Consider the following 26,487-nt stretch of genomic DNA (forward strand, 5'->3'; position numbering starts at 1 on the left):
GGGATGGGGGGCTGTAGGGCACTGTGGGAAGGCGGGCTGCAGGGCACTGTGGGATGGGGGGCTGTAGGGCACTGTGGGAAGCTGGGCTGTAGGGCACTGCGGGAAGGTGGGCTGTAGGGCACTGTGGGAAGGCAGGCTGTAGGGCACTGTGGGAAGCTGGGCTGGAGGGCACTGTGGGAAGGTGGGCTGTTAGGCACTGTGGGAAGGCGGGCTGTAGGGCACTGTGGGAAGCTGGGCTGTAGGGCACTGCGGGAAGCTGGGCTGTAGGGCACTGTGAGAAGGCGGGCTGTAGGGCACTGTGGGAAGCTGGGCTGGAGGGCACTGTGGGAAGGTGGGCTGTAGGGCACTGTGGGAAGCTGGGCTGGAGGGCACTGTGGGAAGGCGGGCTAGAAGGCACTGTGCGAAGTGGGCTGTAGTTGCACTGTGGGAAGGCAGGCTGTAGGGCACTGTGGAAAGGCGGGCTGTAGGGCACTGTGGAAAGGCGGGCTGTAGGGCACTGTGGGAAGCTGGGCTGCAGGGCACTGTGGGAAGGCAGGCTGCAGGGCACTGTGAGAAGGCGGGCTGCAGGGCACTGTGGGAAGGCCGGTTGTAGGGCACTGTGGGAAGCTGGGCTGTAGGGCACTGTGGGAAGGCAGGCTGCAGGGCACTGTGAGAAGGCGGGCTGCAGGGCACTGTGGGAAGGCCGGTTGTAGGGCACTGTGGGAAGCTGGGCTGCAGGGCACTGTGGGATGGGGGGCTGGAGGGCACTGTGGGAAGGCGAGCTGGAAGGCACTGTGCGAAGTGGGCTGTAGCTGCACTGTGGGAAGGCAGGCTGTAGGGCACTGTGGGAAGCTGGGCTGTAGGGCACTGTGGGAAGGCGGGCTGTAGGGCACTGTGGGAAGGCAGGCTGTAGGGCACTGTGGGAAGGCGGGCTGTAGGGCACTGTGGGAAGCTGGGCTGTAGGGCACTGTGGGAAGGCGGGCTGTAGGGCACTGTGGGAAGGCAGGCTGTAGGGCACTGTGGGAAGCTGGGCTGTAGGGCACTGCGGGAAGCTGGGCTGTAGGGCACTGTGGGAAGGCGGACTGTAGGGCACTGTGGGATGGGGGGCTGGAGGGCACTGTGGGAAGGTGGGCTGTAGGGCACTGTGGGATGGGGGGCTGGAGGGCACTGTGGGAAGGTGGGCTGGAGGGCACTGTGGGAAGGCGGGCTGGAAGGCACTGTGCGAATAGGTAGGTTGCAGGGCACTGCGGGAGAGTGGGCTGTAGGGTGCTGTAGGATACTGTGGGAAGGTGGCCTGTAGGACACAGCCGACTGGCTGAAGCTCAGGCAGGCTGTTGGTCTTTCCTCCCCCTCCATCTTGTCTTCTTCAAACTAGTGGAAACAGGCAGCAAGCACAATGCATGTCACATGCACCCTCCAGTAACACACCACGCTGCCCGAGTCAGGTGGAGCTCAGCTGTCTTATAACTGTTCAGCTTTGGAACTGTGCATATGCAGAACAGAACAGAACAGGGGTGAAGCGGGGAAATTTACAGGAGCTTTTCTCCTGTCTCCATACGTGTGTACCACTATGATGTGCTATAGTGTGAAAGATATTAATAATAATTAACATATGCACATTCCAAAGGGCTAACAAAATAAATAATAAGCATAAAACAAAAATTTCACACAAAAAGATCCAACAAAACTGGGCTTGTGCAGATCCACTGCAAGCTGTTTGCACCAAATTCAGTGTACCGCCAACAAGATAAAGCACATACCATTTGCTTTTCCAAAAAAAGTGACCTCCTAAGCTTATGAGGTCACCTGCGCTCATCAATTGTTGGATATTTACAACCACTTTGCTGAAAAAGCAACACTGCATGTATAGCAGCTCGATCCGGTACCAACCACAGGGAACCCCATATATGCAAAGAATAAAGCGTGTTATAGTACAATACCAGGACAAGGAAACAATTAGTTGCTTTATCCTTGTAAAGGTTGAGTGAGTACACCCTTCACATTTTTGTAAATACTTTATTCTATCTTTTCAGCCCCTTTCACACTGGGGCGGGGGCGGTGTTGGCGGTAAAGCGCCGGTATTTTTAGCGGCGCTTTACCATCGTATTTGCGGGGGTATTCGGCCGCTAGCGGGGGCGCTTTTAATCCCCGCTAGCGGCCGAAAAAGGGTTAAAACCACCCGCAAAGCATTGCTGCAGCAGCGCTTTGCTGGCGGTATAGCCACGCTGCCCCATTGATTTCAATGGGCAGGAGCGGTGAAGGAGCGGTATACACACCACTTCCTCACCGCTCCAAAGATGCTGCTAGCAGGATTTTTTTTACCGTCCTGCCAGCGCACGGCTCCAGTGTGAAAAGCCCACACTGAAGAGACAGGAGCGGCTCTTTCAGGGCGCTATTTTTAGCGCTGTAGCGCCTGCAAAGCGCCCCCCGTGTGAAAGCGGTCTTCATGTGACAACGCTGAAGAAATGACACTTTGCTACAATGTAAAGTAGTAAAGTACCAAGATAAACTTATTTGGTTCAGATGGTGACAAGCGTGTGTGGCGGCAACCAGGTGAGGAGGACAAAGACAAGTGTGTCTCGTCTACAGTCAAGCATGGTGGTGGGAGTGTCATGGTCTGGGGCTGCATGAGTGCTGCCGGCACTGGGGAGCTACAGATCATTGAGGGAACCATGAATGCCAACATGTACTGTGACATACTGAAGCAGAGCATGATCCCCTCCCATCAGAGACTGGACCGCAGGGCAGTATTCCAACATGATAACCACCCCAAACACACCTCCAAGACCACCACTGCCTTGCTAAAGAAGCTGAGGGTGATAGACTGGCCAAGCATGTCTCCAGACCTAAACCCTATTGATCATCTGTGGGACATCCTCAAACGGAAGGTGGAGGAGCGCAAGGTCTCTTACATCCACCAGCTCCGTGATGTCATCATGGAGGAGGGGAAGAGGACTCCAGTGACAACCTGTGAAGCTCTGGTGAACTCCATGCCCAAGAGGGTTAAGGCAGTGCTGGAAATTAATGGTGGCCACACAAAATATTGACACTTTGGGCCCAATTTGGAGATTTTCACTTAGGGGTGTACTGACTTTTGTTGCCAGCGGTTTAGACATTAATGGCTGTGTGTTGAGTTATTTTGAGGGGACAGCAAATTTACACTGTTATACAAGCTGTACACTCACTACTTTACATGGTAGACAAGTGTCATTTCTTCAGTGTTGTCACATGAAAAGATAGAAGAAAAGATTTACAGAAATGTGACTGAGGGGTGTACTTACTTTTGTGACATACTGTATATCACACTGCACTTAAGGCACTTTAACATGAATGGTCCAATCGGATCCATCTGCCCCTTTTTCAGGCGGATCTGATTGGACCCTCCATTCACCTCTATGGAGCACTTGTGTCCATTTACAGCTGCCTACCTCCAATCTGATCTGCCAAAAAACAAAATGAAGAGGGATCCATTACCCTCTGTCTGGGTGGATCAGAATGGATGCCAGTTGGATGTAAACGGACAAGCAGTCTGTTTACATTCAACCACCCATCGAGCAGAGAGGGCTGAGTGTGTTTGTGTCTGCGCTGCACATGCGGAGTGGAACGTAGATCTGTTATCCTCCTGCTCAGTGGGGGGATCAGCATGCAGGTGTCCTGCTGAGCAAAGCAGAGTCTGTCCCATGTGAAAAGGGCCTTATTGTTAGGATTGCCATCTGTCCAGGGTTCACCAGGACAGTTCGGGTTTGGAATCATGCGTCCGGGTTCCAGACTGCCTGAAACCCGGACACATTATTCAGACTGGACTATGACTTCCTAGCAGGGTTGCTGGCTGCAGTTGTGTAAGCCAAGAGTGTCTGTTACACTCCCCTTCACACTGCCCAAAGCCAGAACTAACAATCCCCCCCCCCCCCACACACACACACACACACCTACAGGAGAGGAGAGAGGGCTCTGCACCTCTTCCTCCCACTCCTAGCCCTCTGTGTCTGCCCACACTCCAATCCCCAATGCTGTGCCTCAGAAAAGGGAAGTGGGGGCCGGAAATTGGAAGTTCAGCAGCCTCAGATACATCTGGATGAGAGGTGCTGACTGCCAAGGGGTGAGTGAGCTCACCATCCATCCCTGTCTGTGACTGACGTCTCCCCCCTTCTCTCTCCTGCCTCCGAGTGAGTACACCAAGGGGAATCAGGGTTCTCAGAGCACCCCTTACATCAGTGTTCCCCTTTACACCAGATGCCACAGTGTTTCCCCCTTACATCAGAGTCCTCTCCGTACATCAGAGTTCTCAGTGTTCCCCCCTTAAATCAGGGTTCCCAGAGCATCCCTTATGTCAGAGTCCCCAGAGTTCTTCCTTATATCAGAGTCTGCAAAGTCTCCCCTTACAGTTTAAGGGAACTCTGTGAGTTCAGATGAAAAGAGGAACTCTGTGGCTTCAGATGTAAAGGGGAACTCTGTGGACTCTGATGTAAAGGGGGACTCTGATGTAAAGGGGGACTCTGTGGCTTCAGATGTAAAGGGGAACTCTGTGGACTCTGATGTAAAGGGGGAACTCTGTGGACTCTGATGTAAAGGGGGACTCTTGTGATTAACTTCATATGATTAGAAATGCTATTTAATTTCAAATATATGTATAGTTTACACTATATATATATATAAAAAAATTGCCGTGCGCCGCTAAAGTGTTCGGGTTTGACTTGAAGAAAAGGTGGCAACTCTACTTATTGTTGATATCTTTTTGTCCCATCACCTCTGCTCTGTCTGTCCCCATGTATTCTATAACTGCCACCATCTCTCTGTTTCCCCTGTCCTGTCCTTATGTCCCCTTCTCTGTCCCTATCACTCCTCTTCTGTCTCTAGATAGTCCCCATGATGTTCTGTCCTGTACATGCAGCAGGCTGTGTAGGACAGTCAGACATGAAAGCACTTTTCCCCTAACCTTCAACTGAGGATCCATGCCATTCCTTGTACATAGCTCCCAACTGTCCCTGATTTTGAGGGACTGTCCCTAACTTTGAGTAATGTCCCTCTGTCCCTCTTTCCTCCTCATTTTGGTCTGATCTATATAGTTGTATATAAAATGCACTTTTTATCTTTCAAAAAGTGTTTCCCAGTGCTAAACCTTTCATCCAAATTCTAAATTGCTGCATTTGTCAATTTAAAAGCCAATATAAATAAATATTAGTAAAAAAAAAGCACTTGTGGATTTAATTAACTTTTTTGGGGGGTTATGTCCCCTTTAAGGGGCGTGGCCGGGGGCATTTCCTATGCCTACATATGTTTGCTCGTAGGTGTCCCTCATTCCCATCTCAAAATGTTGGGAGGTATGCTTGTACTGTGCCTGCAGGCGCCTGCCCTCTGGTTTCACTCTTCCCCCCTCCTCACACTCACCTCCAGTTGATCCGACCAGTGTGCTGGACTGGAGGAGGTTTTGTTACCGCCCACATTGGAGGGGATTCTCTTGGAGACAGCAGCGAGGGACCGATGTGCATAAATGAAAGGCTATTATCTACCTTTCATCAGGGAAAGTGTGGAGGGAGCACAGCAGCGAGGAACTGATGTGCATAAATGAAAGGCTATCATCTACCTTTCATCAGGGAAAGTGTGGAGGGAGCACAGCAGCGAGGGACCGATATGCATAAATGAAAGGCTATCATCTACCTTTCATCAGGGAAAGTGTGGGGGGAGCACAGCAGCGAGGGACCGATTTGCATAAATAAAAGGCTATCATCTACCTTTCATCAGGGAAAGTGTGGAGGGAGCACAGCAGCGAGGAACTGATGTGCATAAATGAAAGGCTATCATCTACCTTTCATCAGGGAAAGTGTGGAGGGAGCACAGCAGCGAGGGACCGATATGCATAAATGAAAGGCTATCATCTACCTTTCATCAGGGAAAGTGTGGGGGGAGCACAGCAGCGAGGGACCGATTTGCATAAATAAAAGGCTATCATCTACCTTTCATCAGGGAAAGTGTGGAGGGAGCACAGCAGCGAGGAACTGATGTGCATAAATGAAAGGCTATCATCTACCTTTCATCAGGGAAAGTGTGGAGGGAGCACAGCAGCGAGGGACCGATATGCATAAATGAAAGGCTATCATCTACCTTTCATCAGGGAAAGTGTGGAGGGAGCACAGCAGCGAGGGACCGATTTGCATAAATAAAAGGCTATCATCTACCTTTCATCAGGGAAAGTGTGGAGGTAGCACAGCAGCGAAGGACCGATGTGCATAAATGAAAGGCCATCATCTACCTTTCATCAGGGAAAGTGTGGAGGGAGCACAGCAGCGAGGGACCGATGTGCATAAATGAAAGGCCATCATCTACCTTTCATCAGGGAAAGTGTGGAGGGAGCACAGCAGCGAGGGACTGATTTGCATAAATGAAAGGCCATCATCTACCTTTCATCGGGGAAAATGTGAAGGGAGCACAGCAGCGAGGGACCGATGTGCATAAATGAAAGGCTATCATCTACCTTTCATCAGGGAAAGTGTGGAGGGAGCACAGCAGCGAGGGACCGATGTGCATAAATAAAAGGCTATCATCTATCTTTCATCATGGAAAGTGTGAAGGGAGCACAGCAGCGAGGGACCGATTTGCATAAATGAAAGGCTATCATCTACCTTTCATCAGAGAGAGAGAGGAGGAGGGGTTGTGAGAGTGAAAGTGTTGGACGCTGTGCTGTCTGACACGGATCTGCGATCTTCAGTCCTGAGCAGGGCAGCGCCAGCATAAACACTTGAGGGACCCAGGACTTTAGCGCCCTCCCCTGCTGCCCTCAGGCGGCCGCCTTAGCTGCCTTATGCAGGGAGGTGTGTGACCTGAGTGAGGTTGTCCAGTGGTGGTTGTGGACGTGGTTAGGTTACTTAATGCCTAGCTAGCTGTTACCTGAAAGCTTTATAAGACTCAAGGTTGGGCAAAAGTTGCCGCTGAATTGGGAGCGTTGAGGAGGTGACCAGGAGCTAAACACAGCACCGGAGCACATGCGCAGAAGCGAACGCATACGTAAGTCACGCCCGCGAATGTAAACAGTGATTAAACCACACATGTGAGGTATCACCGCGATTGTTAGAGAGAGAGCAATAATTCTAGCACTAGACCTCCTCCGTAACTCTAAACTGGTAACCTATAGAAATTTTTAAAGCGTTGGAGATTTTTAATTGCTGTAGTTTGTCGCCATTCCATTAAAGTAGATTTCTTCCAAAAAAATTAAGTTTGAAAGACCACTAAGTAAATACGGTGTGACTTAAAATATTGCAATGATCGTCATTTTTTTCTCTGAGGGTATATAATGTTGGGGGGTTCTGAGTAATTTTCCAGCAAAAAATACGGATTTTAACTTGTAAGCAACAAATATCAAAAAAAGGCTTAGGCCAGTTGGGAAATGTTATTTGCTGCCAATTAAATTTTTTTTTTTGTAGATGTCAGTGCTAAAAAAAAAAAATCACCATGGCTCTTGAATTTGAATTGAATTTAAAGGGGTTGTAAAGGTATACATTTTTTCACCTTAATGCATTCTATGCATTAAGGTGAAAAAACTTTTGATAATACCGCCGCCCCCAGCCCCCCCCCCCCGTTTTACTTACCTGACACCTCGAAACTCGGCCGCTCGCTCCCGACCTCCATTCAGCCGATCAGCCTGGTCGCTGATTGGCTATAGTGGATGGATTGAAAGCAGCGCAGCCATTGGCCTGGGGGGGGCGGGGCCGAGTGATACAGCGAGCGGCTATAGCCGCCGGCTGTATCACGGGAGCGCGCCCGCAATAACTAACCACCATGCGAGGGAGCTCGCATTAAGGTGGTTAGTTATTGCGGGGAGGAGCTGAGACAGCCGCCGAGGGACCCCAGAAGAGCAGGTTCGGGGCCACTCTGTGCAGAACGAGCTGCACAGTGAAGGTAAGTATAACATGTTTGTTATTTTTAAAAAAAAAAAAAATTACCTTTACAACCCCTTTAACTATGAGTCGTTTCTCGAAGCTGCAGTTCCTTTGAGCTCCACAAGGTGGCGATCCCACTTATACAGAGACAGACAGTCTCTATGATAACTACTAACAGGAAGTGATGTCAGGTACAGACAGGAAGTGAGGTAGCAGAAGGAAGTAGAGAGGAGACTTTGCTGGAAGTGGCAGTAGAGGAGGTAATAAGATCTTATTTTCTATTTACACCCAGTAACCCCCCCCCGTCATGTTCCGTCCTCTTCCTCCATAGTCACTGTGACGTCTTTTATCTCGAGCAGATGATGATACACACATATATAGTGTGGAAACCTAGATTAACCCCTTTAGGTAGGGTTGCCACCTCATCCCTTTAAACCCGAACACATATAAATTACACAGGTTCTGAGACTAATTTAATGCAGATAAGGCACTCAATGAGTTTAATTACCACCTTAACCAGCCACAGAACCTGTGTAATCAATATGTGTTCAGGTTTAAAGGGATGAGGTGGCAGCTCTACCTTTAGGGTCAGAACATTCCCCCACTTATGGGGCCGGAAAATGTCCTTCATTTTGGAGATGTGTCACCTTCTCACCCTATTGTATATCACATGAATATGATTTCTATGCCCTGATAAAGCCCAAGGACAAAGTTCCTTGTCCCCATGTTATTGAGGACAAGAGCCTCCTCCCCACAACACTGGACTGGGGGTTGTGGAGGGTCTGCGGGTGGGGGGAGCTTATCAGAGCCTGTCCACATTTGGTCACTGATGGCACCCAGGAGGCCCCCTTTGCTTACATTAAGTCATTTGTGGGCAGAAAGAGTTAGCTATTCACATGAGTTCCACCTCCTTGTTTAGACCAGATTCTGATAAGCCCTGAACCTACAGACCCCCACAACCCTGTGCCCAGGGTTGTGGGGAATAGCCCCTTGTCCTCATCAATGAGAACCAGGTCCTGTGCCCATTTTGAGGGCATGTGGCCTTGTTTGGTTTAGGGGGGGGGGGGACTTGCCCCTCTTCCCTCCCAGCCAGCCAGGCTGCATGCTTTGACCTGGGTCTGATTTTTTTCTTTTTTTTTGCATGTGTTCAACATTAAATGTACCGCAGCCCTCCTATTACCCCTCTCTCACATCCACGTCCTATTATTGTGTGACCAACGCCATCCAAATAATTCTTTCATTTCCCAAAGTTATCCGTCTACAAGGAAACCTGTATAGCTCATATGTCGGCACCAATGAGGATGGAGGAGGACCGGAGTCACATGACTGAGAAGATACTAAACCTCACCCTGGAGATCATCTACCTGCTGACCGGAGAGGTGAGGAGGATTCTGGGAGGTCACATGACATCACTCTTATCTCTATTAATAAAACACAGACCTGACCGGAGAGGTGAGGAGGATTCTGGGAGGTCACATGACATCACTCTTATCTCTATTAATAAAACACAGACCTGACCGGAGAGGTGAGGAGGATTCTGGGAGGTCACATGACATCACTCTTATCTCTATTAATAAAACACAGACCTGACCGGAGAGGTGAGGAGGATTTTGGGAGGTCACATGACATCACTCTTATCTCTATTAATAAAACACAGACCTGACCGGAGAGGTGAGGAGGATTCTGGGAGGTCACCTGACATCACTCTTATCTCTATTAATAAAACACAGACCTGACCGGAGAGGTGAGGAGGATTCTGGGAGGTCACATGACATCACTCTTATCTCTATTAATAAAACACAGACCTGACCGGAGAGGTGAGGAGGATTTTGGGAGGTCACATGACATCACTCTTATCTCTATTAATAAAACACAGACCTGACCGGAGAGGTGAGGAGGATTCTGGGAGGTCACATGACATCACTCTTATCTCTATTAATAAAACACAGACCTGACCGGAGAGGTGAGGAGGATTCTGGGAGGTCACATGACATCACTCTTATCTCTATTAATAAAACACAGACCTGACCGGAGAGGTGAGGAGGATTCTAGGATTCTAACATAATGTTCCTTTTGGTTTCTCAATACAGAGTTTTCCTCCTGTAAAGTCTAGTGATCATATGACCATCACAGTGCCTCCATGTGACTCCCTCAAACCTGAAAAACAAAACCTGCAAAAGATCCTAGAAGTCATTAACAAGATGATGGAGCTGCTGACAGGAGAGGTGAGCGGTGCTGGGAATTCTGGGACATTATTCAAGAGACTTGTCTAGATGGTGAAAGTACTATACATGTCTATTTCTGTATGTAGGAGTATTTAGAAGGACACAAGCATCTCTACAAGGACGTCATGATGGACAATCAGCCGCCCCTCACATCACCGGGTAAGAGGAGACTTTATTGTAAAGGAGAGAGCAGTACGGAGGGTCCACCTAGATCCCCCATCATCTGATAAACACATAGAAACAATGTATTCAGTCAGTGTGTGTGTTTCCTACAGATGGATCCAGTAATGGGAACCCACCAGAGAGATGTCCCCGTCCTCTGTATTCCCGGGATTCCACACAGGAAGGTCACACCATCCCTCACCATCATCAGGTAGATGAGGAACAATTGTTGATAGTTATGATTTATATACAAGCGTGTTTGTTATAATGAATGATTTGTTAAATATTCAGAGTGGAATCCTCGGGGATGATAATATTGTTGTTAAAGAAGAGTATAAAGCGGAGTGTGGGGTGATGGAGGAGTTATCAGAAGGACACAAGGATATGATGGAGCCACCTAATACCAGGAACCCACCAGAGAGATGTCCCCGTCCTCTGTATTCCCGGGATTCCACACAGGAAGGTCACACCATCCCTCACCATTACAAGGTTGATGAGATGGAGGATCTAGAATATGTAAGTGACTCATGGAGATGATGTATGGACACATCATTAGAGCTTGTCTTTACCAGATGTTATTTTTAATACTCCTCTTGGTTTAGGGTGAAGATCTGATAGATATAAAAGTTGAGATTAAAGCAGAAGAAGAAGAGGAAGAAGAAGAAGAGGAGGAGACATATATGAGGGATGATCAGGAGGCTGGAATAACGGGGACATTTATAGAGGAGGACACTCCTACAGAGATCAGCACAGGTGGGTCATTAACACTTAATACATTCCTCTCTATACTGTTCACAGATTGGTCCAAAGTAGGGTTTCAGCCTGTAATAAGCTGTTAATGGTCAATTTCCAAAGCTGCGTTCCCGTTTCTGGACACTACATCTTCTTTTACTCTGATAATCTTTTTTTTTTTGCTGCAGACACAATGTATGTCTCTAAACTGGGTTTATGTAGATTTTGGGGTTCAGCTGGAAGGAAATTGTTGACTTTTACTATAGGCATTGCTCGACCTTGGGTTTCCAGCCCAGTGCTCTCGGTCTAGCAAGATCTCTGCCAGAATAAGTCTTCCTGGATTACTTGCTCTGTTGTTTTCCAGCCGTGCCGGGTGGAGGGATATCCCACAAAAAGCTGCTTGCATAGTTTAAGACCCAGGTCACTGAGTTCAATCTCAGCAGGCAGCAGTGTAGGACCTCAACAGTTTGTCTAAGGTGGGAAACCTTTCAGGCTAGCACTGAACACCAATGTAAGGAGACACGATGGCCACCTAACGCCAATCTTAGGGTACACCAAACACCAACCTCAGCCCCGCTGTTATTCATGACTAAATCATGGACTAAACAAGGAAGTGCAGGACTTCTTGTGTTGGGAAGATGGCAATGAGTGATAGAGGGGGTGGGGACACTCGTCCTATAATCCCCTCATCTCTGTCCCTCCTATAAAAGACAGTTCTCGTTGTTTCCTCACTCTCTGACTAAGGTCCATGAATAAAGAAATGAACTGGTAGGAGATCAGAGGACCCATTTACTAGTTACCTTGAGGGGGGAATTGTAAGATCCTCAGAGACAAAGCTGACTGATGTGGGCAGAGTCCTAATTTAGGGGAACCAATCTGCTCATGTCTAGTAATAATCTTTGTATTTCTATTTTAGTAGATGGACGGGAGATGAGGAAAACCTCAGAGGATTGTCTCACTTTGTCTCCAGACTGTAAAGTAGAAGATGAGGACATCACACAGTATAGTCCAGGAGAAAACCCGACTAGTGTAGATGGACCATCGTATTCCTCTTATCCTGAGGAACCTCAGACTGTGAGGGACGGTGCCGGACCATCGTATTCCTCTTATCCTGAGGAACCTCAGACTGTGAGGGACGGTGCCGGACCATCGTATTCCTCTTATCCTGAGGAACCTCAGACTGTGAGGGACGGTGCCGGACCATCGTATTCCTCTTATCCTGAGGAACCTCAGATTGTGAGGGACGGTGTCGGACCATCGTATTCCTCTTATCCTGAGGAACCTCAGACTGTGAGGGACAGTGCTGGACCATCGTATTCCTCTTATCCTGAGGAACCTCAGATTGTGAGGGACGGTGTCGGACCATCGTATTCCTCTTATCCTGAAGAACCTCAGACTGTGAAGGACGGTGCCATCCTTCCAACAGGCAAGAGGTTTTCCAGTGCTGAGTGTGGGAAGCGTGTCCATAAATCTGATCCTAATGTGCCTAAAGTAAATCATATGGAGGAGAAGCCATGGTCCTGCCATGAGTCCTGTAAATGCTGTCAACATGTCAGACATCAAATATATCATTCAGTCAAGAAGAAATATACCTGTCCTGAGTGCGGGAAATCTTTTTCACAGAAGACCAATCTTTACCAACATAAGAGGTTACACACGGGTGAGAAGCCGTATTCTTGTTCTGAGTGCGGGAAAAGCTTTACACGGAAATCAAAGCTTGTTTTACATCAAAGGTGTCACACGGGGGAGAAGCCGTACTTCTGCTCTGAGTGCGGGAAATGTTTTTCAGATGAGACCAATATCTCCCGACATCAGAAACTGCACATGGGTGAGAAGCCGCATCCCTGTCCTGAGTGCGGGAAATGTTTTTCAGGGAAGTCCAATCTTTACAGACACCAGAGGTTGCACACGGGGGAGAAGCCGTATTCCTGTTCTGAATGTGGGAAAAGCTTTTCGCAAAAGTCCAATCTTTTCAGACATCAGAGAATGCACACGGGCGAGAAGCCATTTTCCTGTCCTGAATGCGGAAAATGTTTTGCAAACAAGTCCAATCTCAGTGAACATCAGTTGTGCCACATGCGGAAGAAGCTTTAATCCTTCCCTGAGTGCAGGAAACCTTTTTTTTTACAGTAGTCTTGTTCTACCAAACTTTGGAGAACCCACACATCCCTCAAGCTTTATAAGCACACAAGGGTGCGGGAAATGTCTTGTATATGAATGTTGCTGGACATGTGGGGAAGAAGCACACCCTGATATACACCTCAGATATACTCCATGGCTGATCTTCATCATGCAAGAAACAGTTGATAAGGAGATCAGAGATCACCAAAGACATGGATGAAGTGTTGTACCGTGTTGGCCATTGATAGCAGGAGAAAAATAAAAATGGACTCATTACCTCTCATTGGCTGAGTACATTTTGTGGTGTAAACTCTTGCAAGAGGTCTGTTTTCTCAAGTCGTCTTCCAGGACGAAACACGTTAACCCCGCCACTTAAAAGGCGGTCCTCTAGGCCTTTTAAAATAAAAATGGAATCATTACCTCTCATTCAGTACATTTAGTGCTGTAAGCTTTCTCAAATACTTAGTTTTCTTGGGCAGGCATGGTCTCATACGAATCACGAAGAAATCCTACTCATGTATCCATAAGTGCAATTAAACCAACAGTAAGCACCGGAGGTTAAATGCAGGGACAGTGGGACAAGGAAATTCTTTACAAATGAGTCCGGGCAATAAAGTGAAGATCCTTTCAACTTGTGTCCATCTAGCCGAATTATGAAAAAAGAAAGTCGGGACAGAAGAAAAAGGGGATGAAACGCCATGGGAGAAGTCCATAAGAAGTGTAGTAGTTCATACAAAAGAGTAAGAATTTCTATGCTGTTTTTGCCCAAAGAAAGTGAAGGTATATCTTTCTTCAGCAGCCCCAGATAGTAGTAAAAGCCAGATATGAGTTCTAATCCTTCCACATTTTATCTAAAACACAAAAAAAACCCAAAAAAACAGGGTGCTGAGGACTATTTCTTGCTTTAGGTTGAGAGGTTGTCTGAAAGACAAGAGAGGAGAGTCTCGTTCAGGCACCCCTTTTTTTTATACAAAGAAGTCGAAAGGCTGGTGCCATGGAAGTTGGCTAAAACATCGTTTTTATTTTTGCATGTGAACAACAGTCAAAAAAGAAAGCCGACGTGTTTCGGCCGTACGGCCTTAATCATGACTTAAGCCTGATTAAGGCTAGACGGCCGAAACTCGTTGGCTTTCTTGGCACCAGCCTTTCTCCTTTTTTTTTGCATGGACTATATGGAGGTTTACAGAGACTTCACAGGCTGAGTGCTGTGTTCTTGAGGCTCACCAGGCTTTGCACAGGAGGTAGTAGTTCTCATCTCCCAATTGATCTCCTGCATTGTCACCAAGATTGTCTAGAAGGATGACAGGCCTCATTAGCAGATCTCTGGTTATCAATGGCCTGCTAAGAAATGTTACTTAAAACGGTTAATGACCATTTCTGTGGCTGAATAAAAGTCATTTGAAGTTTCCAGAGTGTTACGGAGTGTTATTGGGTGATAATTCTCTGTTCCTGTCCCCCTAAACTGATCAACCTAATTTCTCAGATTGTCTGGAAGTACGAGAGGCCTCATCAGCAGATCTCTGGTTATCAGTGGCCTGCTATGTAGCGTTACTGAGAATTGTTTATGAAGATCTTTTGAAGTTTCCAGACCTTCTGAGAAACATTTGCCTAATTTATAGAGTGTTATTGGGTGTTAAAGCGGAGTTCCAGGCAAAAACGCAACTATGTGTTGAATAAGGGAGGACCCCACTCGTTTTTAGATATAGTTTTTTTTTTTGTCGTTTTGTACCTTTTTTAACCAATTCTGGACCGCCGGCCGTCGCTATACGTCGATACTTTGAAGAGGAATATCGTTGTTATGGCAGAAGCTAGCTGCCATAACCTCGGTATCCTCTTCTTCAGCGGGCGGTCCGCTTCAAGATAAAAGTGGTCTCAGCGGTGGATTCGCCGCGAGATCACTTTTATCGGCGTTGGGATAGGGCCCCCCCCCACTCCCGCTGCGCTCCGGTGCCCTCCGCCGCTTACCGGAGCCGCCGGCAGCGGCAGAGGTGATCCCATGTTGTCCCTTGTGTGACATGGAGACGAGTGAGGGGAAGATGGCCCCAAATCATTGCAGGGAGGAAGTGACGTCAAAAGTCACTTCCGCCCATAGCTCTTAAAGGGCCATTTTTTTTTTCTTTATATGACAACATTTTTTTTTTTTTAATTTTTATTGCATTTTAGTGTAAATATGAGATGTGAGGTCTTTTTGACCCCCAGATCTCATATTTAAGAGGTCCTGTCATGCTTTTTTTCCATTACAAGGGATGTTTACATTCCTTGTAATAGCAATAAAAGTGACACAGTTTTTTTTTTTTTTTTCAAAGAACATTGTAAAAATAAAAAATAAAAGGTAAAATAAATAAGACAAAAAAAAAAAAATTTTAAACGCGCCCCGTCCCGCCGAGCTCGCGTGCAGAAGCGAACGCATACGTGAGTAGCGTCCGCATATGAAAACGGTGTTCAAACCACACATGTGAGGCATCGCCGCGATCGGTAGAGTGAGAGCAACAACTCTAGCCCAAAACCTCCTCTGTAACTCTAAACATGTAACCTGTAAGATTTTTTTAAAGCGTCACTTATGGAGATTTTTAAGTACTGAGGTTTGGCACCATCCCACGAGTGTGCGTAATTTTAAAGCGTGACGTGTTAGGTATCTATTTACTCGGCGTAATATTACCTGTCACATGCAAAAAAATCGGGCTAACTTTACTGTTTTTTTAAAACACGAAACAGATTTTTTTTGTTTTTTTTAACGTGTAAATACCATGTGACAAAAAAAGTCGCCATTTTATTCCCTAGGGTCTCTGCTAAAAAAAAAAACATATATAATGTTTGGGGGTTCTGAGTAATTTTCTAGAAATAAATCTGATGATTTTTACATGTAGAAGCAAAGTGGCAGAATTTAGCCCAGTTGGGAAGTGGTTAGGTAAAAAAAATCTCCCAGAGGGTCTGAAAACTTCATGTGACTTTCATTCAGCCACAGAAATTGTCAATAAAAGAGAAGTATGGGATTTTTTTAGGAGGTCAAACCGATGCTGCACCTGTCCGTCCCCACCCCCCCCCTGTCCATAAGGCTGAGAACCGAGCGATCAAACATTGCCGATGTTTGATTTGAATAAGTCCCCCCCTACCAGCTGCTTGCAATAATGTGGGTCACCACACATCAGAGCCAATAGATATAAAATCTAGGTTAGGTCTAATATCTATAAGCAGAGATGGATTATGAGCCTTGACTTAGCGGGCAATTAAGGGAATCTACAGTCTTGTTTGGATATTGCAGAGCAAATTTTCACAAATTTCATGAGTCCTGATCTGATAGAATTGCCTTCGTAATGGAAATATATTCAAGGATAATCCCAAACAGCCCGAGATCAAACATGGGTAATACTAAAAACCTAGTTAGACCTTTTTACCTCCCATAAGAAGAATGAAGAAAACGAACATCATAGGAGGGTCTGCTGGACTGATATGAAACATTTCTCAAACCTTAACCTTTGTAATTGGGTGAATGGAGGGATATGCGACACCTTCTAAAACGGTGGGCTCCAAGCTGCGGCCCGGGGGGGGGGGGGGGGGGGGGGCCAGATGCGACCCTCTACTTGCGTTTATCTGGCCCTTGGAGCACTATTTCATCCACTTATACCAACAATGGGGCAAAATTCCCCCTCCCACTGACACCAATGAAAGGGGCACAATTCCTTCCAATGACACAAACGATGGGGCCAATGACATCAATAATGGGGTGCAATTTCCTCCCCATGATATCAACGATGGAGCATACTTCCTCCCACTGACACCAAGAATGGTGCACAATTAGTTCCACTGAAACAAACTATGGGGCATTATTTTTTTTCCCAGTGACGTAGGGACCTTTTCTACCCCCAATGGCCACAGTCTGGCACCCCCTAAAGTCTTCAGGACAGTAAACTGACCCTTTGTTTAGAAAGTTTGGAGACCCCTGCTCTAGAAGGTCCATATAAAAGGTGTTGTAACTCCAACTTGAGACCTACCATCAAATGAAGAACATCTGCCAAGAGTCCTATTTCCTGAAAGCCAATCTCAGATCAATTTTCATTTTCGTGTTCATGGACTGAACTTTGCTGGAACCCAAAGAACCTAGGACTTTCATTCTTCATCCTTTTTGTTTTGCTGTTTTTGTATTATTTTCTTTTTTCTGTTGTATTATCTTTTTCTGTAAATATTTTTGCTGCGCCATTTCCTTTTGTTTCATTAAACAATATTTTAAAATCGTTAAGCTTATCTCTAATGCTCTAAACCAGAACCTAAAGAACTCCTGTCTCTTTCTTTTTTCTGTTGTATTATCTTTTTCTGCACCATTTCCTTTTCTTTCATTAAACAAAATTTTAAAATCGTTAAGCTTATCTCTAATGCTCTAAACCAGAACCTAAAGAACTCCTGTCTCTTTCTTTTTTCTGTTGTATTATCTTTTTCTGCACCATTTCCTTTTCTTTCATTAAACAAAATTTTAAAATCGTTAAGCTTATCTCTAATGCTCTAAACCAGAACCTAAAGAACTCCTGTCTCTTTTGAAGAGCGTTGCTATAGTGTAAATCTCTACCATATTCCTGTCTGCGTGACAGCGAGTATTACAGACAGTTTTTAACAGTCGGACTTGTTACAGTGCATACTGTCATGTACCTGATCGGAGACTGAAGTGACGAGGTCGGCCTCTCTTGTATCTCCAGCCCAGATCCTGCTGAAGGTGGAGCAGAGGGTACCCAAGGGACAGGAGGAACATGAGTGCCATTGTTCTGTCAAATTATCCAACTCATAAGAAACTCCAACCACCTCGCTTACGGTTTCTTTAAACCATCAGTAATTGGAGATTTCATCGAATTGCTGTTTGGACACAACACTGGCAACCGAATACAGTCCGGTACAGGAAGATTTTGCTATTTTGACACCACAGCGGCCAACAAGGACAAAGTTGTCGTCGCCTCAGAGGCGGACATTTTGTTGGTTAGTATCAGAGCGAGTAACAATCTCCGCTCATAATATGCAGCGGACTGTAAATGGTTGCCGGTGTTGTGTCCAAACAGCAATTCGTTGAAATCTCCAATTACTGATGGTTTAGAGCAGTGTTTCTCAACTCCAGTCCTCAAGGCGCCCCAACAGGTCATGTTTTCAGGCTCTCCATTATTTTGCACAGGTGATTTGATCAGTTTCACTGCCTTAGTAATTACCACAGCCCTTTCATCTGAGGGAAATCCTGAAAACATGACCTGTTGGGGCGCCTTGAGGACTGGAGTTGAGAAACACTGGTTTAGAGAAACCAGAAGTGAGGTGGTTGGAGTTTCCGACGAGTTGGCTAATTTGACAGAACACCGGCAGGTGTTGATAGGAGTGCTTGCAGCAGGAGATGCAGACCCTGGTAGGCTGGCAGAACATCAGGACAGGAACGGTAGCTGATCCAGCCGAAGTTAAAGGGGCACTCCACACAGGCTGCACGTTCAGATGCGAGGTTTGTCAGAGCTCCTAGCAGGCTTGAAACAGGAACTTGCTGTGATGAGCAAAAGCTGATACAGATGACAGCCAGATAGGCACTTGAACCAGGTGTGAAAGCCAAACCAGGAACAGCAGCATGGTCACAGGGGATAGTCGAGGCCAGCAGCAGGCAGCGAGGTACAGAGACATAAGGCAGAGACGTCGTCAAGAACGGAACCGGGGTCGGGAACTGGAGACAGAGCAGAAGCAGGATCCAAGTTCAGGTCAAAGGCAAGCCGAGTCAGGAACAAGCAGAGTAATAGCAGGACACAGGGAACAGCTGAAAGACCAGTCAGCACTGGAGCATAAGCAAGAGCCCCTTTAAATAGTCCATCGGGCACCTACATGCGTTGAGTGCATGCTCGTGCGTGCGCCTACTCACCATTCTGCCGAGAGTTCTGGGCGCATGCGCATTTCTATTAGCCATTCTTCGTGCATGCACATTTCTAAAAGCCAACCGCCTGGCAGTATGGTGGCAGCTTTTGGTGCGTATAAGACAGTAAAAAAAAAAAAAAAAACGGGAGAAAGGGGGCACCCATTAAGTGTAGCATTAAAATATTCCACAAACAGGAAGTGTTTTGGTTTCCAGAAGTCCTGAGCCTTCTACACAGAGCCTGGTGGTAGCACAAGCAGGACGAGACATCATTGGAGCTCTGACAGCCTTTTATCTGTTAACCCAGTGAGCTGCCAGTTGTATTTTAATAAAGTTGATTATTTTAATGCTACGCTTAGTGGGCGCCCCCTTTCTTACTTTTTGTTTCATTAAAGAGGCTGCTTCTACTCTGAAGAGTCTTCTCCCCTGACTTGGTTTGATGGTGGTTTGGAAGTTGGCCTCAGATTTATCCCTCAAAGTGTTCCTGAAGAAGTGGGTTTATCCCATGAAACGCGTTGAGGCACAACTGTATAAGGACCCCCCCATATACACTATATTGTGAAAAGTTTGGGACGCTTGCCTTTACACGCACATGAACTTTAATGGCATCCCAGTCTTAGTCCGTAGGGTTCAATATGGAGTCGGCCCACCCTGTGCAGGCCAGTCAATTTCCTCCACCCCAAACTCGCTCATCCATGTCTTTATAGACCTTGCTTTGTGCACTGGTGTGCAGTCATGTTGGAACAGGAAGGGGCCATCCCCAAACTGTTCCCACAAAGTTGGGAGAATGAAATTGTGCAAAATGTCTGGGTATGCTGACGCCTTAAGAGTTCCGTTCAACCCCTGAAAAACAACTCCACACCATAATCCCCCCCCCCCCCCGCTAAATGATTTGAACAAGTGCACAAAACAAGGTCTAGAAAGACATGGATAAGCGAGTTTGAGGTGGAGGAATTAACTGTCCTGCACTGAGTCCTGACCTCAACCCGATAGAACACCTTTGGGATGAATTAGACTGCGAGCCAGGCCTTCTCTTCCAACATCAGTGCCTGACCTCACAAATGCTCTTCTGGAAGAAAGGTCAAACATTTCCATAGACACACTCCTAAACCTTGTGGACAGCCTTCCCAGAAGAGTTGAAGCTGTTATAGCTGCAATGGGTGGGCCAACTCAATATTGAACCCTACGGACTAAGACTGGGATGCCATTACAGTTCATGTGCGTGTAAAGCCAGGTGTTAGGAATCAGCGGCTTAGGAGACCAGACACGTAGCTACACAAGGGAGGTGTCAGAAATCAGCGGCTAAGGAGACCAGACACGTAGCTACACAAAGGAACTGAGATCAAACAAAGTATATATCATTAAAGTAATATTTATTCAAAGTGAAACACACACCAATAAACATACACAGCAACCAGTAAACACAGCAAAAACAAACCCCAAAAGACAAAATAACAAATGAACCTAACCACTATCTATATGCAATATCTACAATAAAGGTTTGCCCTGCACCCTGGACACCAACTGCCCATGCTGCTATGCTATGATCCTCTGCTGAATCCTTCCAATTTCCCATGTCATATCCTGGGGACCAGGAGCCATTTCCACCGTTGGGTTCTTGCATCCATATATCAGAGGTGGGACATGCTGAAATAGGAGGGTTGATTCCCCAACCTATCTGTACTGGGGTATGGTGTCCCACCACAATCTGCCTGGATGCTCTGCTGCAGGAGAAGGTGACTGCTTGCTGCTGGGTACACCTGATGAAGACAGTGAAGGGGTGACCCACCTCATCCATTCCACCACCAACTGAGTCTTCTTTAGATGAATAGGGGCATCAAAGGGCTTGTAAGGCCACATGGGAAGGTTTAATGCTAGGTAAGTTCCGAAACTAATTTCTCCTAAGCAGCACTACAAACAAATTTGAGGCCAATTATGACTGAATCCATAATCAGTTTAGCTGCAATAGCAAAGTTTCCAAAATTCAAATTAGTAATATATTTCAATCCCCCCATGGTTGGAGTGGAGATGACCCCATCTATAAGGATATACAGTACATACACACACAGCACAAGGCCGTGTTCACACTACGAGACGTTTCTCGGGGCTGCAGTTCCTCTGAGCTCCACAAGGTGGTGATCTCACTTCTACCCAGACAGGAAGTCTCTATGGAAGACAGGAAGTGATGTCAAGTACAGACAGGAATTTCCGGGTGAGAGGTGAGACAGGAGGAAGTAGAGAGGAGACATTGCTGGAACTGGCAGCAGAGGAGGTAATAAGATCTTATTTTTTATTTACACCCAGTAACCCCCCGTCATGTCCGTCCTCTTCCTCCATAGTCACTGTGACGTCTTTTATCTCCAGCAGATGATGATACACACATATATAGTGTGGAAACCTAGATTAACCCCTTCAGGGGCAGAACATTTCCATAATTTTGGAGATGTTTCACCTTCGCGACTTACCACATATCACATAAATATGATTTTTGTGTCTTGGTAAAGACAAATGTGGCGTGAACCTGGGAGAGAAATCTTACAGAGCGTCCCTCTACCTGGAAGCAGCACATCCTGTTGCCCCCTTCCAAATCCTATTATTACTTGACTCTTACCATTATTTGTTTATCTGTCTACAAGGAAGCCTTCATAGATGACGAATGAGGATGGAGGAGGACCGGAGTCACATGACTGAGAAGATACTAAACCTCACCCTGGAGATCATCTACCTGCTGACCGGAGAGGTGAGGAGGATTCTGGGAGGTCACATGACATCACTCTTATCTCTATTAATAAAACACAGACCTGACCGGAGAGGTGAGGAGGATTCTGGGAGGTCACATGACATCACTCTTATCTCTATAAATAAAACACAGACCTGACCGGAGAGGTGAGGAGGATTCTAACATGATATTCCTATTGGTTCCTCAATACAGAGATTTCCTCTTGTGAAGTCAGGTGATCATATGACCATCACAGTGCCTCCATGTGACTCCCTAAAACCTGAGAGACACAACATGGAGAAGATTCTAGAAGTCACCAAGAAGATGATGGAGCTGCTGACAGGAGAGGTGAGGAGGATTCTGGGAATTCTGGGACATTATCCAGTAACAGACAAGGGATGTGTCTGGATGGTGACTGTATCATTGTGTGTGTCAGGTTCCTATAAGGTGTCAGGATGTCACTGTCTATTTCTCCATGGAGGAGTGGGAGTATTTAGAAGGACACAAGGATCTCTACAAGGACGTCATGATGGACAATCAGCCGCCCCTCACATCACCGGGTAAGAGGAGACTTTATTGTAAAGGAGAGAGCAGTACGGAGGCTCCACCTAGATCCCCCATCATCTGATAAACACATAGAAACAATGTATTCAGTCAGTGTGTGTGTTTCCTACAGATGGATCCAGTAATGGGAACCCACCAGAGAGATGTCCCCGTCCTCTGTATTCCCGGGATTCCACACAGGAAGGTCACACCATCCCTCACCATCATCAGGTAGATCATTATTAGTAGTTATGATTTATACACAGGTATGTTTGTTATAATTAATATTTTATTACAGATCCAGAATGGAACCCTCTGGGATTATAATATTATTGTTAAAGAAGAGTATGAAGAGGATGATGAATATGATGTGATGAAGGAGCTTTCTGTAGAACACAAGGATCTCTACAAGGACATTCTGATGGACCCATCTAGTAAAACAAACCCACCAGAGAGATGTCCCCGTTCTCAGTATTCCTGGGATTCCACACAGGTAGATTCCACCATCCCTCCACATTTAAAGGCTGGTGGGGGGGGGGGGGGGGGGGCATCTAGAACATGTGACCCATAGAGATGATGTGTGGTCTCACATCATTAGAGCTTACATTTTCAATCCTTCTCTTGATTTAGGGTAAAGACCTGATAGAAATAAAAGTTGAGGGTGAAGAAGAAGAAGAGAGGTATGTGAGGGATGATCAGCAGTCTATGGAGGAGGATGGAATAACGGGGACATTTATAGAGGAGGACACTCCTACAGAGATCAGTACAGGTGAGTCATTAACACTAAATACATTCCTCCACGCATACTGCTCACTGATTGGTCCAGAGTAGGGCAAGGACTGGGTGATATCAATATGATATCAATACAATTCTATCAAAAAGGGGATCTGCTTTTATAACCTAGGACTGGATAAAGATACCTAGTTTGGGATATAGAATAGGTCTCATTAACAGGTCCCTGGTTATCAGTGTCCTTCTAATTCATGTTATTGCAGCATTATTAATGGCAATTCCTGAGCACTTTAGAGCACTTTTGAGCACTTTTCAAGTGAAATATTTATTCCATTTAAAAGTCACTCTAAACCCCCATCGCCTTAGGACTTCACAGGTACCACTTGAAAATAAATGCATATAAATTGTTTTATTTTTTTTCTTGTAAAAAAAAACAACAACAAAAATGTAAAAGGTTACAAGCTAAAACACTCAACATTCCATACCTTGTGGCATGCCTAACACCACTGCCTAAATACATGCTCATTTACAGCTATATGTCACAATTTTGTAGCTCATACTGTATACAATATAATTATGGCAACTGGTGGATTGGCAATTCCTTTACTTGTTTCGCAGATTTAATTTGCTTCTTCAGGACTAATGAAATCACCACATATTTAACAGCAAGCGCTCTGCACCAATTCCTACCTACTCCATCGAGAATAAATAGGAAACCTCTGGTCTATGTACAGATTAAAGTGTAAGTAGAGTTGTACCTGTGAGGTCCAACGGTGGTGGGGGTAAAGAGTAGTATGAATATACGGCAGAGGTGATGGTTAGGCCCTTATTTATTTTTATCCATTTAAAAGTTGTCTTTTGGACTGAAATTCGAGATGTTTATGGCCCGGTGTATGATGATCCTACACACACAAAAGATTTGAAGTCGAGTTCTGTCTCGGGCTGGTGAATTTAAACAGGATAAGGATGCCATGGTGTTTCTGACTCAGTTTTGGGGGTGCCCAGACTTCAGAACTATCACATTCAGAGGACCCATTTACTAGTTACCTTGAGGGGGGAATTGTAAGATCCTCAGAGACAAAGCTGACTGATGTGGGCGGAGTCCTGATTTGAGGGAACCAATCTGCTCGTGTCTAGTAATAATCTTTGTATTTCTATTTTAGTAGATGGACGGAAGATGAGGAAAACCTCAAAGGATTGTCTCACTTTGTCTCCAGACTGTAAAGTAGAAGATGAGGACATCACACAGTATAGTCCAGGAGAAAACCCGACTACCTCAAATGTCCATCCGACACCACACAGTGTAGATGAACCATCGTATTCCTCTTATCCTGAGGAACCTCAGACTGTGAGGGACGGTGCCGGACCATCGTATTCCTCTTATCCTGAGGAACCTCAGACTGTGAGGGACGGTGCCGGACCGTCGTATTCCTCTTATCCTGAGGAACCTCAGACTGTGAGGGACGGTGCCGGACCGTCGTATTCCTCTTATCCTGAGGAACCTCAGACTGTGAGGGACGGTGCCGGACCGTCGTATTCCTCTTATCCTGAGGAACCTCAGACTGTGAGGGACGGTGCCGGACCGTCGTATTCCTCTTATCCTGAGGAACCTCAGACTGTGAGGGACGGTGCCGGACCGTCGTATTCCTCTTATCCTGAGGAACCTCAGACTGTGAGGGACGGTGCCGGACCGTCGTATTCCTCTTATCCTGAGGAACCTCAGACTGTGAGGGACGGTGCCGGACCGTCGTATTCCTCTTATCCTGAGGAACCTCAGACTGTGAGGGACGGTGCCGGACCGTCGTATTCCTCTTATCCTGAGGAACCTCAGACTGTGAGGGACGGTGCCGGACCGTCGTATTCCTCTTATCCTGAGGAACCTCAGACTGTGAGGGACGGTGCCGGACCGTCGTATTCCTCTTATCCTGAGGAACCTCAGACTGTGAGGGACGGTGCCGGACCATCGTATTCCTCTTATCCTGAGGAACCTCAGACTGTGAGGGACAGTGCCATCCTTCAAACATATAAGAGGTTTTCAAGTACTAAGTGTGGAAAATATTTTAATTTTAAACCCAGTCTTAATGTTCAAAAAAGATATCAAACGGGTGAGAAGCCATATTCATGTCCTGAGTGTGGGAAACGTTTTCAACGTAAAGCAAATCTCACTAAACATCAGAGGTCTCACACGGGGGAGAAGCCGTATTCCTGCACTGAGTCTTGGAAATGCTTTCTGCCGAGTTCCCAACATATCACACTTCCAATATATCTTTCAGGCAAAAAGACATATTCCTGTCCAGAGTGTGGGAGATTTTTTGTGCAGAAATCAAAACTTGTTTTACATCAAAGATCCCACACGGGGGAGAAGCCATATTCCTGTCCCGAGTGTGGGAAAAGTTTTTCACAGAGGCCCACTCTTTTCCGACACCAGAGATTACACACGGGCAGGAAGCCGTATTCCTGTTCTGAGTGCGAGAAATGTTTTGCACGGAAATCAAAACTTGTTTTACATCAGAGATCTCACACGGGGGAGAAGCCGTATTTCTGTTCTGAGTGCGGGAAATGTTTTTCGGAGAAGTCCAGTCTCGACAGACATCAGAGGCTGCATACAGGTGAGAAGCCGTATTCCTGCCCCGAATGCGGGAAATGTTTTTCTGGGAAGTCCAATCTTCAGAGACATCAGAGTACCCACACGGGGGAGAAGCCGTTTTCCTGTCCTGAGTGTGGGAAATGTTTTTCACAAAAGGCCAATCTTTACAGACATCAGAAGTTGCACAAGGAGGAAAAGCCACATTCCTGATCTGAGTGAGGGAACTTTTTATTCACTGACGTCCTGTCTTTTTGTATGTAAGCGATCCCACACAACCCTTGAGGTGCGTTTGTGACCTATGTGCGTGAAATGTTTTCTATATGGATCATATTTTGTTGTACATCAGAGATTTCACACTCTGAAAAAAGCACACCTTGATATATACCTCAGAAAACTGAGCTTCGTAACACAGAAAATGGTTCAAAAGGAGATCAGAGTTTACCAAAGATCAATGAAGTATTGTACCATGTTAACCTTGGTTAACCTTTGTAGAAAAATAAAAATGAAGTCAATGCCTTTCGTTGGATGAATACATTTTGTGATGTAAGATTTTTCAGTTTCCTTGGTCAGGCATGGCTTCATAGAAATCACTTAGAAATCCTACTCATGCACCAAGAAGTGCAATAGACATTGAAAAACACAATTTCATCAAATCAATGGTAGGCAAGGGAGAATGGGAGAGGCGGGGACACAGTTTGGTGGGACAAGGTTTATTCCAGGCAATAAAGTGGAGGTCCCTTTATGTGAGATCCATCCAGAAGACAAATGAAGAAATGTGGAGATTCTTCAGAATCTCGGGAGTGGAGAAGAAAAAAATAAAGGAATAAAACACCACAGGTGAGGGCCATATATGTGTAGTAGTTCACACAGAAAAGTAAGGAATTAAAGAACAAATCTGTATTATTCTAGTTCATATGTTCACATCTGTGAGGTCGGGGATCAAGTAACCTCAC

General features: G+C 46.2%; 4 protein-coding genes across 4 annotated transcripts in view; 2 read left to right on the forward strand and 2 right to left on the reverse strand.

Moving 5' to 3' along the window:
• LOC141104997 (uncharacterized) overlaps window positions 1-26,487 on the reverse strand; it is a 155,514-nt gene that overhangs the window by 111,404 nt on the left and 17,623 nt on the right. The window lies entirely within an intron of this gene.
• The window catches only part of LOC141104777 (uncharacterized), a 122,017-nt gene that overhangs the window by 75,684 nt on the left and 19,846 nt on the right, over window positions 1-26,487 (reverse strand). The window lies entirely within an intron of this gene.
• Window positions 7,704-26,050, forward strand: LOC141104780 (uncharacterized). Its single transcript, XM_073594523.1, has 6 exons — window positions 7,704-8,113; window positions 22,109-22,232; window positions 22,349-22,446; window positions 22,514-22,708; window positions 22,846-22,984; window positions 24,111-26,050. The coding sequence occupies exons 2-6, from the start codon at window positions 22,148-22,150 to the stop codon at window positions 25,742-25,744; spliced, it is 2,151 nt and encodes a 716-aa protein (XP_073450624.1). The 5' UTR covers window positions 7,704-8,113; window positions 22,109-22,147; the 3' UTR covers window positions 25,745-26,050.
• Window positions 8,927-16,634, forward strand: LOC141104797 (uncharacterized). Its single transcript, XM_073594551.1, has 7 exons — window positions 8,927-9,232; window positions 9,944-10,078; window positions 10,165-10,237; window positions 10,354-10,451; window positions 10,532-10,756; window positions 10,843-10,993; window positions 11,889-16,634. The coding sequence occupies exons 1-7, from the start codon at window positions 9,137-9,139 to the stop codon at window positions 13,064-13,066; spliced, it is 1,956 nt and encodes a 651-aa protein (XP_073450652.1). The 5' UTR covers window positions 8,927-9,136; the 3' UTR covers window positions 13,067-16,634.

The sequence above is a fragment of the Aquarana catesbeiana genome, linkage group LG08, assembly GCF_042186555.1.
Source record: "Aquarana catesbeiana isolate 2022-GZ linkage group LG08, ASM4218655v1, whole genome shotgun sequence".
Taxonomy (NCBI): domain Eukaryota; kingdom Metazoa; phylum Chordata; class Amphibia; order Anura; family Ranidae; genus Aquarana; species Aquarana catesbeiana.

Bases quoted from the DNA above. Each gene is read 5' to 3' on its own strand.
- LOC141104797 (XM_073594551.1), top strand. From the start codon at position 9,137: ATGTCGGCACCAATGAGGATGGAGGAGGACCGGAGTCACATGACTGAG. The intron at 10,452-10,531 runs GTAGATGAGGAA...TTAAATATTCAG, and splicing joins CCATCCCTCACCATCATCAG to AGTGGAATCCTCGGGGATGA. The intron at 10,757-10,842 runs GTAAGTGACTCA...CTCTTGGTTTAG, and splicing joins AGATGGAGGATCTAGAATAT to GGTGAAGATCTGATAGATAT.
- LOC141104780 (XM_073594523.1), top strand. From the start codon at position 22,148: ATGGAGGAGTGGGAGTATTTAGAAGGACACAAGGATCTCTACAAGGAC. The intron at 22,233-22,348 runs GTAAGAGGAGAC...TGTTTCCTACAG, and splicing joins GCCGCCCCTCACATCACCGG to ATGGATCCAGTAATGGGAAC. The intron at 22,709-22,845 runs GTAGATTCCACC...CTCTTGATTTAG, and splicing joins ATTCCTGGGATTCCACACAG to GGTAAAGACCTGATAGAAAT.